The sequence below is a fragment of the Manacus candei genome, unplaced genomic scaffold (assembly GCF_025592945.1).
Source record: "Manacus candei isolate 608988 ecotype Guabito, Panama unplaced genomic scaffold, ASM2559294v1 h1tg000035l, whole genome shotgun sequence".
Taxonomy (NCBI): domain Eukaryota; kingdom Metazoa; phylum Chordata; class Aves; order Passeriformes; family Pipridae; genus Manacus; species Manacus candei.
The window spans coordinates 8836194-8853134 of record NW_026138083.1 but is presented as its reverse complement, the minus strand read 5'-3'; the positions used below and the strand labels follow the sequence as shown (position 1 = coordinate 8853134).

At 54.8% G+C, this 16941-nt stretch overlaps 1 protein-coding gene across 2 annotated transcripts; it reads left to right on the top strand.

The window, feature by feature from the left end:
• Positions 1 to 1056: 1056 nt before the first annotated feature.
• Positions 1057 to 15142, top strand: SRF (serum response factor). Of its 2 annotated transcripts, XM_051793120.1 has the most exons (8): positions 1057 to 1573; positions 2903 to 3169; positions 8070 to 8328; positions 8667 to 8846; positions 10439 to 10558; positions 11257 to 11448; positions 11978 to 12054; positions 12321 to 15142. In XM_051793120.1, exons 1-8 carry the CDS (start codon positions 1133 to 1135, stop codon positions 12414 to 12416), a joined length of 1632 nt encoding a protein of 543 aa, XP_051649080.1. In that variant the 5' UTR covers positions 1057 to 1132; the 3' UTR covers positions 12417 to 15142. The 2 variants fall into 2 exon arrangements, with proteins under 2 accessions (XP_051649080.1, XP_051649081.1); XM_051793121.1 differs by lacking the exon at positions 8667 to 8846 and having other exon boundaries at positions 1060 to 1573.
• The last annotated feature ends 1799 nt before the right edge of the window (positions 15143 to 16941 follow it).

Below are 16941 nucleotides of genomic sequence, written 5' to 3'. Positions count from 1 at the left end.
CTGACCCACAGGCAGCCTGCCTTGCACACAGTTGTCCTGGCTATGTGGGCTGTCCCTCCTGTGGAGGTCCTGGGTCACACCTGGGCAGAGGAGGTGACCTGTGCCACCTGCTAGGAGCCCTCTGATCTACAGAGCAGGGGTGGGCAGGGGCTGCCACCTGTGCTGGGGCCTGCCCGGCCATCGTCCCAAGTGTACAAAGTGGTCTGTCGTACCCGTGGATGGCTGTCGTACATCCTCATCCTCACCTGTGGATTTGAAGGCAGCTGTGGCCCATCCTGATAAATCAAGACCCTTTCTCTTTGGACTAGCGATCAACCTGTGCTTGGGCAATGTGTATTTCAGACATATCTGCTCAGTCCTGTGTCCTGCACACCCCTCAGCACCCACGTTGCCCACAGATCCCTCCCACTGCCTCTGCAGCCAGAGAGAGACAAGGGGGACAGCACTTTGTCCCTTGCAGGGTCTGAGAGCAGCCGGGGTGGAGAGCTGCCGCGAGCAACAGCTAGTGGCATTACTTACAGGCAGGCAGGATGGTGCGGAGCCCCTCCTGACTAGATCCTGAGGATTGCGAGGTAATCTTTGAGCCACGTGGTGTGTCCCCTACGAGGAACCGACTGCCTGGAGCTGGCGGTAGGAACAGAGGGCGAGGGGAGGGCTGGCAGCGCGGGCGTCTAAGCCCTCGCTTCTCCGCCCTACCGCAGGACGGCCGGGCCGGGCCGGGCCGGGCCGGGCCGAACCGAACCCAGCTGAGCTGAGCTGGGCTGGGCTGGGCTGGGCTGGGCCCAGCCCCGCCCGCCCGGCCGTGCGGTCCCTTTAAGAGCCTCCCTGCGTGTTTCAACCCGGGGGTGACGCGAGCGCGGTCGGGCCGTATGCAAATCAAACGCCAGCCGCCGGCCAATGGGCGCCGGTGTTCGACGGCCGCTAGCCAATGGGACGGCGCCTCCCGGCGGGGCGCCGGCTCGCCCCATATAAGGAGCGCCTTCGCCATAAAAGGCAACATTGTATCGCTTTATATGGGGGCGGCGCGGCGCGGCGGGGGCGGCGGCGGAGCGGGGCCGTGAGCGCGGAGCGCGGCGGGGCCATGGCGGGGCCGGCTTGACCCGGCCCGACCCGACCCGCGCTCGCCGCCGCGATGTTGCCGAGCCAGGCCGGGGCTGGGAACGGCGCCGCCGCCGCGCTGGCCCGCAGCTCTGGGCTGGGCCGGTCGCCGGTGCCGCGTGGGGCGAACGGCGGCGGGGCGGCGGCGGGGGCGCCCGGGGGCCGCCTGGAGCGGGAGGCGCTGTACAGTGGCAGCGAGGGCGACTCGGAGTCGGCCGAGGAGGAGGAGCTGGGCGGCGAGCGGCGCGGCGTGAAGCGTGGCCTGGCCGAGGCGGCAGCGGCGGTGGCGGCGGGGCCCGCGGCGGGAGCGGCGGCGGCGGCCGCCTACAGCGGCGGCGGGGGCGGTGGGGCCGTGAGCGGCGCCAAGCCTGGGAAGAAGACGCGGGGCCGGGTGAAGATCAAGATGGAGTTCATCGACAACAAGCTGCGGCGCTACACCACCTTCAGCAAGAGGAAGACCGGCATCATGAAGAAGGTGCGGCCCCGCGACTACAGCCGGCGAGGGGGTCGGCCTGGCCGGGGGTGTGGGCCGCGTCCCACCTGCCCGTGGGACCCCGGCCGAGCGCGGAGCGGGCCGTGCCCGGAAACGACTGAGGCTTCCCGGTCCCGCGGACCGGAGGGGGCGGCCCGGCACCAGCCCTTTCCGGGGGGCTGCGCGGGAGCCTCGGGCGGGGAGCTGGGCGGCCAGGAGCGGGAACCCCCGCGGCCGGGGGATGTCGGTGTGCCTGGCGGTCCACGGGCGTCTGGTATGCCTGGGGAAGCCCATCCCGGTGCAGCGTCCACCTCTGGGCCGCAGCTGACCGGGGCCGCTCCACGCTGTGAGCCGTCGTTGGGTATTTGGTGGCACAGCTGGGCTGCCCTGCCCCGCAAAGTGGCCCGGCAGGGCTGGCTCCTCGGGCCGCGGAAGGGACTAATGCCACGTCTCGGCCGGTCCAGAGTGCACTCCGTGGTTCCTGGTGTGCAAAGACAGATTAGAAACTTGGGGGAATTTGTGGGCGATTGGAAGCAGCTGGCTCGCCTGCATCCCTGGTGGTGCTCATAGCATCTTCTGAACAACTGGGCAGTGCTGCACCCCAGCTGTGTTGGGCATCATGCACCCTGGGAAGGTGGGAATGGGTATGGGGTTCCACTGGACACATCCTGGGTGTACGGGATGTAGAATTAGGACATCCTGTCTGTGGAAGCTTGTAGTGTGCAGTGATGGCATATGAAGAGTGTACTTCCTAGTCCACCATCCCCCATCTGGGGGATGGTGCAGTGGTGCTTGGGTGCAGCTGTGCTCAGGACTGTGAAGCCTGAGAGAGGAATCTGGGTCCTAGTCCGAATGGAGTGTCAGTAAGGGGAACAAGGTAGCAGAGACATTGTAACATTGTTACAATGTAACAGACATGTAGACCCAGTAACATCTTTTCACAGAGGTGAGGAGGAGAGACATCCGGATGTGTCTGGAGAGGAGAGTGGGATTTCCAGAATGGAGATATTTCATTGTCCCTGTGTTCTCAGACTGCTCTACTGAGGGGACCACTCTACCTGCAGCCTCTTGGCAGGCAGCGTCACCTAAGGGCATGCTAAAGGGGGTGGAGACACAGCTCGAGACAGTTCAACCTGTACAGAACCAATCTTGGGTTGGTTTTAGAGGCCACAGCTCCTCTGGCATGACAGGAAGCCTGAGCTGGTGTGAGGAACAGGACAGCCATGCTGGGAGTGCAGGGACATGCAGTGACTCTTGTCCTGCACTTTATGTTGCCCCTGTCACCTCTTCTGACTTCCCTGACTCTCTCTTCTTCCCTTGTGCTGCTGGCAGGCCTACGAGCTTTCCACGCTGACTGGCACTCAAGTCCTGCTGTTGGTGGCCAGCGAGACAGGCCATGTGTACACGTTTGCCACACGGAAGCTGCAGCCCATGATCACCAGTGAGACAGGGAAGGCGCTGATCCAAACATGCCTCAATTCCCCGGACTCACCCCCACGCTCGGACCCCACCACTGATCAGCGCATGAGTGCCACAGGCTTTGAGGAGACGGACCTCACCTACCAGGTGTCTGAGTCGGACAGCAGTGGGGAGACCAAGGTAATGTTCCTGGGCACCCAAGGAGGCATGGCCTGTGCTAGGAGCCCTGATCATCCCCAGGCCTCTTTAAATAGCAGCTTAGGGAGCTGGGGATGGATCCCCTTTTGCTGCAACTGCAGTGAGCTTGTGCTGTGTGCTCTTGGGAGTGACTCCTTGGCTGACAACAGTGGTGATTTGAAGAGGGAGGGAAGCGGGTGGCAGGTGTCCTGGTCCTGGCCTTTGCAGCATGGCTCCCCACTGGCCCAGCCCACCCCCCTGGCCAGCTTTCAGCACTGTTATCTCTCCCCAGGCGTCTCCATGCTCTCACACTCATTGATAAAAATTTGATTCTGCCTCCATGGCCTTATAAGGCCTGGTTTCCCTCGCCAGAGTCCCTGGCAGGGCCCCTCACATTCCTTATAAGCTGCAGCTGTCTCTTGCTTTGGTGCTGTTTTGGAAGGGGGCAGGGAGGACATGGGGAATGGAAACATTTGGCTGGACAGACCATTTCTGCTCCCTGCCTGTTGTCCTTGCAGACACTGGCCATTGCCTGCTTGTGTTACTTGTGGCCTTTTGCTCAGGGTGGCCTGCCCGTGGGTGCAGAGTCAGGCAATAGTGCTTTTCTGCTGGAAGGGCTCTGTCTTATCCCTGCATTCCCTGATGCTGTTCCTCACAGCTGTTGCAAGAAAGCCATCTCCTGTATCCCTCCTACTTCCTTTGCAGGCTGGTGCTTGGGTCCACAGGTACTTGGAGGTGGGAGGCAGGGAAGTTTGTGGTGCAAGGCTGGGATGACATGCTGAATTTGGAGTTGAGCCACAGCTTCCCAGATCTGTGTGCAGTGCCCTTGGGTGCTGTGAGTTAGAGCAGTCCTGTACTTGTGCCTGTGGCATGAGTACCGGGCTTGCTGCAAAAGTATCCTTCCAGGTGAACTGTGGCCTTGCTCTAGGAGCTCTGCAACCATTTATGTACAAGCCACAGCAGCATCCTTGCCATGCAGTAGCCGCTAAACATTAAGCAGACAGAACCTTGAGATCTCTGTGGAATAATCACAAAGGTAGTGAGTGCAACCCTGACATGTGCTCAGCATGTTGCCTGGGGCTTCAGGGGTGTTCAGCTGCCTGTTTTTATGCTATGACAGCACAACAGCTCTGGTCACAGTGCTGCTGGGTGCCCAGCAGCCCCCCATGGCCACTTCCCCACATGTGTGCAGTGCTGCACCAAGCACAAACTTATTGCTGCTGAGCCCTGAGAAACATCAGCAGTCCCAGAGATCCCTGGAAACAGAGGAGCTGTGGTGGGCCAAAGTGTTCCTGACTGGAGACTCTGTGCAGGAGCCCAGAAGAGTCCTTGGGAAGGCTTCCTTCTGATGAGAGTCCAACACCAGTCCGGGCTATCCCAGTCTGGCATGTCTTCCCTGAGTGCCTCTGATTCTCAGTGTGAGCTGTGTCAGCCCTTTCCAGTAGGCAGAGGAGCCAGCTATCACCAGCAGTCTCTCCCTTGTGCAGCCTATGTTTGTAAGGACTTGTGTCTCTTGGGCTTCTCCTGGATGAAAAGACAAGTTCTGTCAGCATTTTGTAATGAGACTAATTACTTGTGCCTGGAGTAATTTGGAGGTGCAGGAAGCACCGTGCGTGGCAGCTGATCTGTCCCTAGCACGGGACTTGTCCGCATCATATCCCTTTAGATTCTTCCTGAAAGTACTGCTAATTAGCCCCAAATGAACTGTTTTCTTGGGGTGCACTTACTCTGCAGAGATCTTCTTAACACAACTTCTCTTTTCCCACTTTCTGATGCAATATTGCAAGCTCCATCCCAGTGGTAATGCTTAGTGTGGGGTGCTTTGTGGCCACAGCCAGCATTTGATGTGAGGCTGGAGGAGCTCTATGGCCCTGTCTTCTGCTTGACGTTCTGATTAAACCCACCCTGGCCTACTGAGAGTTCCTGTCAAGGCAAACCCTGGGGCTGGGGACAGTCCTACCCTGACCATCCCCAGTCCTGCTGTGCCTTCTGCAGGCCTGGAAGTCTGCTTGGTGCTCTGGCAGAGATCAGCCTGATTCAGATAGACCAAGAAGTCCTTTGAGAATTAAGAGAGCCTGTGAGTGGGCAATGCTAGGTGGCTGGCATTTGCTGAGGGATGGGTGATACACATGGCTGGGTTACACAGGTACCTCACTGGAGGAGGTGGCAGGAGATTCAGAGCCTGGACGATCAGGTCCAGCTGCATAGGATGCTCTGAGAGGCTTTCTGGCCTTCCTGTGTGAACTCTGATTTCCAGATCTCTGTGCGGACAAAACCTGCTTGTGTTCAGCTGCTGCAGCAGAGTTGGGAAGACAATGCAGCCAGGCTGTTACCTGCAGTCAGCAGCCTGCTGGCATTCCTCTGTGCTACAGCCAGCAGCAGCTATGAGACTCTCCTGTTGTGCCAGACCCAAACTCTCTGCCATGGTGCTGAGCTTGGACCACAGCTGGGATTGGGGCATGCTGTATCCTTGTGATGATACTGTTGTGCACTGACCTGTCTCATCTTTTGCAGGCCCCAAAGGACACTGTCTGTGTGCAATCTCTTGGGTGTCGTTATGTGATCCACTCATTCTGTAAAGCAGTGATGTGGGTGCGGGCAGACATCTGCTGCTATGCTGCACCTCTCTGCTCTGTGCTTGTTCCCAGACACTGCTCTGCAAACTGAAGTTTGCACTGAGCTGTGATGGGGAATGGATATGCAGCTGGATCAGGAAGGGAATGGAGTTCAGGGCTGCTGTTTGCCTCAAGGCTTGTCCATGGCCCCTTGGGTAACCTCTGCTGAAGGTGATCCATGGCTTGGCTCCTATTGAAGGCTGGCCTCATGTGTGTAGTCTGTGCTTCGCAGGGTGCGGGGGAAAAGCCAAGGAGCCCAGGGTCACTGAGGCACCCCAGACAATCATGGGTATGTGGCAGCGGGTGTCCAATCCCAAAGCCTTTCCCAGCTCTCTTTCTGTATTGAGAGCTATTGATGCAGCCCAAGACAAACACAATAAAGATGGAAGGAATCTGAGTCTCCCCTGTGTCAGAACAGGGAGTGCAGAGATGGAGTACGCATGGAGTATGCATGGCAACAACTCTCCAAGCACCTTTGCTGCTCTCATGATACTGAGGTTTGCCCTTATGCTTCTAGGGAGCCCTGGGAATCCTCTTGAGTAGAGTGCTGTGAACTTTTTGGGATGTCTCCTCAAGCCCTGAGAGAATAAAGTGCCCTGGGGACTATGTCTCAAGGGTGTACTGCTTTAGAGCTATAGCTGGGGATGTGGAACCCTGGCTTTTCCAACTGGGAACAGGATCTGTCCTGCCCCACTCTGCTCTGGCTCTTCAGTGGGCTGGGGAGAGCTCTGCCCTGTCACCCACATGGGGAGGGCACCCACAGCCTCCTGTGTCCCATGTGCGACGGCAGGAGTTTGTGGTTGAGCTAATGGAAAGTGCTTCTGCTGGGCTCTGCTCCGTTATCACGTGCCTCTTCTAATTTGGACTTCAGGCACTGCGGTGCCAAGGGTGTTACTCTCCTCCCTCCCCAGGCCCTGGGGCACGACTGAGTGCCTGGGATTGGATCCCCCTGTCCAAAATGGGCTGCCTTCCCTTTTTTAGCTGTTCGTTGAGCTGTGAATTCCTTGTTCCTGGCAGCCTGACAAGCTGGGAACAAGGCTTAGCACGTGGGAGAGCTGGACCCACCAGCCCGCAGTGGGAGGGGTGGGAGTGTGGCAGCCTTAACTCTTCCCAGGCGTACTGGCAGCTGTGGTAGGACATGGGGATGGCAGGTCCCTTGTGGCTTGTGACATGGTCTCCTGTGAAGCAGTGCATTCTTAGTGTGCTCTTGGCCAGATGAGCAGGGCAGGGGAGGAACCATGGGGACCCTGGGTATTTGAAAGGGGATTTGGCGGACAGAGGCACGTTAGGTGAAATATGACTGTTAGAGACAGCAAGGCTTGGTTGGTTTCTGCAGACCCAAGCCACATCCAGCTTCGTGCTTTGTGGCTGTGGAAACCAGGGTGTTATGTGCTCTGCAACCTGGCAAACACATTCCTCCCTTGTTTCCAGACCTGGCAGACTAGTCCCCGAAGCTAGTGTTGGCCCAGCACAGGGCCCTTTCCCTGGTGCTCAGCTTCTCTGGCAATGCTGTCCTCAGGCATAGAGCTCTGATGCTCCTTGCAGGACTGTGCTGTGTGCTGGCTGTAGCTGACACGTAGGGTCCTTTGGAAGCATTTGCCTTGTGCCTGTCTCCTGCTAGTAGATTTGCAAATAGGTGCTTTCTATTGCCTTTGCTCCAGGAGATTTGTTGAGGCATTCCCCAGGGCCTGCCAAAGCTGCTGTCAGGTCTGGGTCTCCCTAGTGTCCAGGTTTGCCTTTGCTCACCTCTCCCTTGCTGCTTTCAGCGTACAGCTGCCTTTAAGAACCAGTTCTCAGCTTGTTCTTGGTTGGGTGTTTCCTGCCTTAAGGGAAGTGCTGTGTGTTCCTGACAGGAGGCAGTGTATGCCTTTACGTCTGTCCCTGTATGCCTTTACGTCTGTCCCTGCAAGGACTGCTTTTACCTGTTGTGTGCCAAAAAGAGGCTATTCTCCTCTTAGATGTTTTGGGGACTCCTGGGGAGGGGAAGGGTTGCTTTTTCCCCTGATGCATTGCAGGGAAGGCTCTCAGGGGATCTGTGTGGCCCTGGGCTTGTATCCAGAGTTTATGCTGAGCACTCTCTAGCTCTCCTCATGCTGCATTATTGGGTACAGTTTCCTCATGTTTGTACAAGCAACTCTTCTCTGCTGCCCTGGCTCTCCTCCATGTGCTGGCAGGAGGCTATTGAGGGTATGATTTGGCAAGGGGATGCAACCTACAGAGCCTGGTTTGGTGTCGTGGGCAGAAGTCTCATGGGCTGGTCTGAGTTTTCACCATCTCTCCTTTTGTAGGATGCACTGAAACCCGCATTCGCTGTCACCAACCTGCCGGGAACAACGTCCATCCAGACAGCCCCCACCACCTCAACCTCCATGCAGGTCAGCAGTGGCCCGTCATTCCCCATCACTAATTACCTGGCACCAGTGTCTGCCAGCATCAGCCCCAATGCCGTCACCAGTGCCAACGGGACAGTGCTGAAGACTACTGGAGCCAGTGCAGTGACGTCTGGGGGCCTCATGCCAATACCCACTGGCTTCACCCTCATGTCAGGTCAGTGCCTTTAGGGGCTGAGGGCTGCATCTGTCTGTCTCGGCACCTGGAGTATGTTGCTGTTCTCTCTGGGGAAGAGGAGGCCTAGTGGCAGAAGGGAAGCAGAGTGGGTTGTTGCTGTAAGGTGAACCTGGCTGAGATTCCTTGTCCAAACCCAGCCAGGCCAGTGGCTGGGGAAGGGTCATGTAGTGACCGTTTTCTTAGAGTGCTGCTAGCTGGCCCTGCTGCTGGGAGGTGGTAGGGAGCTGAGCTAGGACCCCAGGACAGCACCAAGAAGCCTGGAGGGAGTGAAAAGAGCTGGTGGTGACAAAGCCTTTCTTTCTCCCTCCTTTTGGCAGGTGCTTCCCTTTCTCCGGGGACCCCTACCATTCCTCTCACTCAGTTACAGCCGCACTCTCTGGCTCTTTCCAGCCAGCAGGGCCAGGTGGTCACGGGTACAGCTGGACAGCTGCAGCAGGCACAACAGACAGTCTTCCGCTTCCCTGCCAGAGCTGGAGGGCAGATCGTGTCGCTGACAGGTCAGCACTCGCTTCTCCTCCGCTTGCTAGAGGTGGGGGGATGGAGGCGTCTGTGCGGGTCCTGGTCCTGGCCACACAGCTGACCACTGACTGAGGTGGGAGCACAGAGGAAGCAGAGCACAGAGTACCCTTGTTGTAGCTTTGGGGGAGAGATGGGAAGACAGGGCAGAGAATGCTTGATGTAGGCAGGAGTGGCATCCTGGGGGATACAGACCAAGGGAAGCAGTGGGTTTTCAGTTTCCTGCTCCAGGGTTTGGTCTGTGGCTAGCAAACACAGAGGAGGCAGGTCTCCAGTGCAGCTGTGCTGAGGCTGAACTGTGGTGCTAGAATTGATGGAAGGATACTGCAGGGGCTCAGGTGCCTAGTGGCTACTTATTGAGTAGCAGCTGCCCTGGCTTTTGTGTTGGGGTCTGCAGTCAGTCACTGAACCACAGTGATTAGGGAGAGACACAGAGCAGAGGAGTGGTGCTGCTGTGCTTCCTTGTGTACATTGTCCTTTGTAGGAATTTCTTCTTGTGCTGAGTCAAGGCTCTCCAGGTGTGGTGCTGTGGCTGGACATGCTCCTGGCTGGAGTTTCAGAACAGGGTTAGGCTCTCCTTTGTGGGGCAACCATCATCTGAGGACCAGCATTGGTATGACAGTATTTCTTGTGTCCTGCCTGTTTATACCCAAGTTGACGAGTCTGATAGCCTGGGTACTTTCTTGGAATGCTTAAGGCTCCCATGGGCCCTGGCAGACAGTATGATCCCACGCAAGGGGTCTGGATTTCCCTTGTGATCTGGAGGAACTAAGAGAATAACTGATGTATGTCTCTCGTTTGATGTGTGGGGAGATGCCCCATCTGAGCAAGGTGGACAGTGATTCCTGCTCCCTGACATCCCTTACTCTTCCCTCTGGAGACAGGACCTCAGCCTTAGGGGAGCTTTCTGTGCTAAGCTCTGTTTCTGGAGCTGAATTGCTTTGCAGTGAGTGGTCTGGGCCAGAGGCTGTGTGGCTGTGCCCCTGCACCTCTAGGATTCAATGCCTTGAGGCCATGTGTTCTGTAATGCCTGTGTAGGGCACTGTGCTGTCCTTGAGGTCACAAGCTCTGAGATAGCAGTGACCTAGAGCCCTGGGGAGGATCAAGCTGATCTCCAGACTGTGAAGGCAGCAGAGCCCAGCTGGTTTGCGCATTTAGGCTCTTGCGGTTCTGCTTGGTGCAGCGAGATGATCCTTGCAGAGCTGACTGAGCACTGGAGAGGCATATGCTGGGCCCTCTCCTCCCAGCATATTCTGTGCTGTGTCTTGGTGGGGCCAGGAATGGTGAGGAGGGCCCCAGATGTTCTTGAACCATGCCTGGAAGTTTGGCAAAAGCTGTTGTGGCCTGTTCTTTACTCTCTGGAGCTCTGTGGGCCAGCTACCTTCTTGGCCCATGTGCCAGGAAAGAACACATTTTGGTTTCTGCCACATGCTGCTTTTGTCTAGCCTTCCCCAGTGCAGTGTCATGCTGTGGAACTGTATGCAGCCAGTGAAGGACTGCAGCGTTTTCACGTGGTCCAGAGTGCCTGTATCCCTGTGGAGCCACAGGCTCATGGGTTCTTCTTTCTCCCCAGGTGGTACCATGGCTCAGCAGGTCCCAGTCCAAGCGATCCAGGTGCACCAGGCACCGCAGCAAACGTCTCCCTCTAGTGACAGCAGCACTGACCTTACCCAGACCTCTTCCAGCGGAACAGGTAACCACCTTCTGTCTGCCTTCCTGACCACTGCTGATAACAACCCACACCAACAGACCTCATGCTTGCTCCCTGCCCAGTTTCCTTCTTCAGACCAACTCTATCCCAGCCTTTCTGACAGTTTCCCAGGTGTCTTGATCCCTGTTGCCAGCTCCTGTGCTATGCCATATCTAGGTAGATGCTGCTGTGCCTAGGGCACCTTCCAAGGGATTTCAGAGCTTCTCCAGATACATCGTTAACTCTTACAGCATGGAGCTGGGAACAGGTTACCCAGTTCTCAGATGGTTTCTTAGTGAGGCAGCATTGCTTCACAAGGCATTGGCTCACATCTGCTTGAGATTTTTACTGTCTATGCAGAGGACATCTCTTTGTTGGCAAATTCTGAGTTCAGGTGCCTGGATGCAGGCTGAATCTAGTTCAACAGCTTTATTAAAGCTTCATCAGGGAACTTGAGATACAAGTTGAATTTAGTCCTGGGATGTTTGACTACTGTGCTTTTCTGCCCCTTCATACTCGTGAAAGGAGAGGTTTGAGCTCTTCTACTTGATCTATGGGACTTTTCCCCATGAGCTTGGGAGACAAGATGGGTATCTTCATGCACCATGCCTCAGCACAGCATGGCTGAGGGGTGCTGAGCAGGCATGTGAGTGTGGCAGACCCCTTTCATGTGGCTCACATGTAGTCTGTCCTGGTGCCAGTGACCCTCCCAGCGACCATCATGACGTCGTCTGTGCCAACCACTGTGGGTGGCCACATGATGTACCCCAGCCCACACGCGGTGATGTATGCGCCCACATCTGGCCTTGCGGACGGTGGACTTGCAGTCCTCAACGCTTTCCCACAGGCGCCCTCAGCGATGCAGGTGTCCCACGGCCAGGTCCAGGATCAGGGTAAGAGAGCTGTCTGGGTCAGTGCTCCCTTAAAGTGCACCCACATCCTGATTTTTCTACTCTTGCATGTATTTATGCTGTATGTTAATTTCCAAGAATTTTCTTCTCAGCAGTCCTAGTGGCTGTACAAAGGCCTGGCAAGGGTGATGCTTGATGTGCACTTCTAGATCTTGCCATTCTCTTGTGCAAAGGATTGCTTGAGCTCTTGCTGGGTAAAAAGGGTGAGGGATTCTGGGATGGGTGGCGTGTGGGGCAGGCAGCAGAGGGAGCTAGGAGACTCTGGAGAGGTTGTGTGGTTGCATGAGGGAACTAAACAGCATGAAGCCATGTGGTCAAGACTTGGATTGAGGACTTGTGCCTGCTTCTCCCAGCATCTGGAAAACTAATGCATGTGGCTTTCTTCTGGAATGCCTCCATGTATGCAGACTGGCAGCTTTATCCTTGTGAAGCTCCATGGAGCTCAGAGAATGGATCCAAGTGGGGAGCACTGTTTAAGGGACAGTGTCATTTGTGCTTCTCTCTGTGGCAGGTGGCGTCCCCCAAGTGTTCCTGACAGCCCCATCAGGCACTGTTCAGATCCCAGTCTCAGCTGTCCAGCTTCACCAGGTAGGCACAGAGTAGTACTTGCAGGTGTTCAGGGGGTACTCTTGCTCTTCTCCTGCCTGCACATCCTTTGTGTACGTGGGCAGACCTGGCTGGGTAGGGTCAGTCCTCAAGGTCTGGGAAAGCTGTCAGTGCTACCCACCTTTGGGTGACGCAGTTTTGTCCTCCGTGGACAGGTGCCCAGGAGGGACAGTGCCCCCCTGGCTGCTGGCATGCATGGTGTCAGGGCATGCTGTCCCCCAGTCGGTCCTCCTCCCTTTTCTCTCTAGATGGCTGTCATCGGGCAGCAGAGCAGCAGTGGCAGCAGCCTGACGGAGCTGCAGGTGGTCAACTTGGACACCTCACACAGCGCCAAGAGTGACTGAGAGGCCTCTGCTGCCAGCCTTTTGTATCTGGCTTGTCATGCCAGTGTTGGGGCTGGTGGCAATTCCTTCTCGTACAGACTGCACCAGTTATTTATTGTTGCCTTTTCACGTTTCCTTCATCCACACATGCACACACACACACGCACTCGCCCACCCCCACGCACACAGGCATGCGCGTGGGGCTGCAGAACCCACCTGGGGTGGAGCGGTGCTGGGGCCATGCAGGGCTTGGGGCATTTGGATGCTGCAATAGCTGTGCTTGTCTCACGCCAGCCAAAGAAATTTGTCTCTCGAGGGGAGGATTGCTCTGCACTGTAAATAAATACTGCGGGCCATTCCCAGCTGAAGGCTCTGGCTCCTTCTGGGTGCTCCGAGTCACCTTGCCCATGAGTGTTTACTCTGCGTGGGGCTCAGCTCAGTTCCAGAGCCATCACGCAGGCGCAGCTCAGAGCAGAGTGGGTTGAGGCTGTGCTGCTGGCCTCAGCAATGTGCCTTTGTGGGGTGACAGGTCCTGGCTGCAGCAACTCACCCTGGGCTCTGGACGGGAGAGAGGGGCCAGCTTGCATGTGCATCTCTAGGTCTGTGCGCCCTCCTTCTGGAGGGCAGGGCACAGCTGTTGGCACGTGGCCCTGTCCTCCTTGTATGCACTACAGTGAGCCCTCTGCCCTTAGTGCCTCCTCACTGGGCTGCCTGGCAGATTTTCAGCCTGATTGGCCTAGCCCCAGTGGCTGCCCTTGCACAGCTGAGGTGGTCTGTAGATGTCCAGGAACACAATGATGCCCTGGAGAGCTCCTCAGGGGCTCTGTGCTCTGCTCAGCCCCACACTCTCAGCCCTCGCACTGCTTGTGGACTCCGTACACCCAGGGGAACGCGGCTGGGTCATTCTTACATCCCCCTGCAGCTCCAGCCGGCGTGTTCTAAATTTCTGTGTCTGATGCAAGGTGGAGAAACAACTCAAATGTCAAAGGGAAGAGCCCATGGGGCATTGAGCTGCTGGGCAGGTGCCAGGCTCTTCCTCTGAGCATCAGGGTGATCTGCAGGCCATCCTGGGCTGTGGAGGAACAGCTGTGATGCCTGTACAGGCTCAGCAAGGCCGGGGGGAGAAGGGCTGGAGCACGCTTGGTCCTGCATGGGAGTTGCTGTGAATGGCTCTGCTACCTAGCCCTGTCCCTGGAGGGAGAGTGAGCAAGTGAGAGAAGCTGCTGAATCCTTAGGAGAAGAAGCAGCTACTGTAACTTTTTTTTTTTTAAGTTAAAGACAAAAGAAGCCTTGGAGAAAAAAAAAAAAAAAGAAAATTACTTTATTTTTCTAAGTGTTAAACTCAGTATTTATGTAATTCTTTAAGGAATAAAAGTTTGGCTCCTGTACAGTTTTAATGGGGTTTGTACCAGGGGGATGGGAGAGGGGTGGGTGGGTGGGCATGGAGGCAGGAAAGGGGCCTTGCTTTTGAGTTTGTATTGTAACCTTGGACATGTTCCCTCAGCATTAGCGTTTAAGCCACACTCTTCATCCACCAGCATGTGCCAGGGATCAAGCTCAACTGAGTGGGATGCTTGTTTCCCACTTATCTATACGGAGGACTCATAATTCTGGGCTCAATGGGCAGAAAGCGAGTGAAGCAGTGGCTAGTTTCTAGAAGTGGGAAACCCATTCCTCAGGAGCAGGGGATTTGTAGCGTGCATGGGAGCCAGAGCTGAGCTGGGTTTTCTGATGATCACCCTGTTCACTTCTGGTCCAGGGACCTGCAGCTGTTCTGTCACTGCTCTTGGTGTGCAGCAGTGCTGCCTGTGACTGTCTAAGGGATTTAGGCATCCCCACTCTTCCCTGGGTGTGGTGAGTGACCAGCAGTGGCTAATCCCTGTTCTCCCTGCTTGCTGTGCGGGTAGCATCTTCTGAACCCCTAGCTGAAGATCTGGGCTGTAGATCCCCCTCTACAGCATTTCTGCAGTGCACAGATATGGACAGGTTCCCTCCAAGCTCCCTGTACAAAGAATTCCCAGAAGGGTCTTTCAGCCCTTGGTCTGTTAACAGCCTGGGAAGGGCTTGTGGAGAGTTGGTGAGAGTGACATTGCATGCTGCCTCCCCTTAGTATCCTTACTCTAAGAGTGATGCATACACTGCAGCTCAGAGCATATGGGAGTGCTAAGCCATGTCCCTTTGCTAGGTGTATGAAAACTGCTCAGTAATGCTTCCAAAGCAATCTGGGTACCTAGAAGTTCATCCAGGGAGAAGTGTGGGTTTGGGGTTTGCGTTGTCCTTTGCCCCAGCACGTCAGTGTGGCCTGGCTTTGCTCTGCTTTGCTTGTGCTAGCACTATGGAGCAGAGCTGTTGGGCCAGAATGGCAGGAGAGCCCCTGCTGCTACAGGGTGTCTGACTGCATCCCCTCCCTGGCTCCCCAAAGGCAACTGCTGGTTAAACGCTAATGGTGTATTTTATTTAAGTGCAGACTTGTAAGAACACTTGTGTATCAGGGATAAAATGGCATTTATTGTGTGGTGACATTTTTAGTTAATTTTACTGGTTTGAGGGGTGTGTGTGTGTGTGCGCGTGCGTGTGCGTGTGTGTGTACGCATAAGTGTGTTTGGGATTATTATTTTTTTTCCCTCCAGTTTCCAGGGTTGTGTTTCTGGAAGGATGTGGAAGTAATCACAGTACTATGTACAGAGCTTTCTTTTGTATTAAAAAAAAATTACTCTTTCAATAAATGTTATCATTTTGTGCACAGATTTGGGATCTCGATCATTCTTTGCGGGAGGGGATGACACATACCTTAGGGGCAACGCATGGGGATCAAAGGCAGATCCTGCATCGGTCTGTTTACTGTCAAGGATGAGGGTCTGTCTGAGCCTGATGTGACAAAGAGGGGTTCTTTGCAAAAGTCTCCATCCCTACTGCCTCCTGCACAGGTGAGACCCAACCACCTAGACTTCTACTCCGGGAGTGCCAGACCTAGTGCAGGACTAGAGGGGGCCTTTGGCTGACAGCAAGACTGTGAGGGTTGTCCTTTCTGAAAGCTCTGGAACAGTGTTGGTGGTAAGCAGGGCATGGTGTCAGTCAAGAGAAGTAAAAACCAGGAATGAGGAGGAATGGGGAATTTTGAAAAAAAATTGTTCTAAATCATGGGTGTTAATAGGGAGGAGCAGGGGGACTGTTAAATTCCCTGCAGAAAACTGCTATGAGAAGATACTGCAATATTCAAAATCCAAACCAGAGAGGCATGAAGTCAGGTCAAAGGCAGATGCCTAGAAGCCAGGTCAAGGGCACATTGGGGCTCAGTAAAGTGTGTAAAGCTGTGAATGAAACCAAAAGGAAAGGGGTTCATTACAATCCTCAGGACTGCTGGGGCAACAGTATGCCAGCTAAAAATGCTGCTATCTAGCATCAGATCCTGGAGCAGATACCAGTATGGTGCAAGGAAAGCTTAGCACTGATAAAAGTCTGTGCAGTGGAGGCACAGCACTTTTCCTCACAGTGCTGTTTGGAGAAAATATGTCAGTGCAGCAGGAGAGAAGGTTGCACAGAAAGTGCTTAGGAGCAAAACACAGCTCAAATGGCTCTTACCCCATTAGGAAGTGAGGTGCTTCACTTTTACAGGTTACACCACAGCTAGCCCCACGTGCAGCATGCCTACACAGGTGTGTCTCGTGGTTCAGCACCACAAACCTCCTATCAGCACAAGCAATCCCATGTCACTTGTGCACAGGGGGCTGTCTGTGACATATGGAGCAAGATACCACAGATGTAATCTTTATTTTTAGGATAAGTGACCTACTAAGCATAGAATCCAGACCATTGGAGCCAAGACATAAGCAGGCCGTGTGAATACCACAGAAAACCTCTCAGTGTCACAAACAAGATGTCTTGATAGGGAATGGGGAAGGAAAATGACATGTTAATTGAGAACATGGAGATTTCAAGAGCATCCATGGGATTCTAGAAAGAGAGCATCAATAGGATCAGAAGAGATTACATGCACTAATGGTGAAAATCAAGAGCTTGGCTTGGAAACATGAACATTTACAGTCCACCACTGGTGCCCCAGCTTTAGAGGATGGTCTCCACAAACTGATGCAGTACTGCACTGCTTTATCCAGCCTACAGTTAACTGCCATTATATTGTTGGGATTAATTGCTGATTGCTATTGTAAAACATGGAAATTGTCTGATCAGTTGCATTAGTTCTGAGGGTAGAAATTAATTTGGGCACATACATGAAGTTGCTCCAGCATCAAATAAGAAAGTAGAGTCTCATCTGTTTAGCTGATTTTAATGTTTGTTTATAATTTAAAACAAATGTTAGCCACAATCCAGGTTTCTATCAGTCTGATGACTGCTGTGAGGCCTACCAAGGAAGGGAAATATGGATAAAGGATAAGAATTTAGATTTTACAGTGTTACACCAAAGGTGGAAAGGAACTGGAAATAGGACAAACTTGTGTGCAACAGGCTTCAACTGTCTCTCTAGCAACACTGAGAACAGGACAGTTTCAGAGCCCCAAACCTGCCGAGAGCCAGCACAACTGTC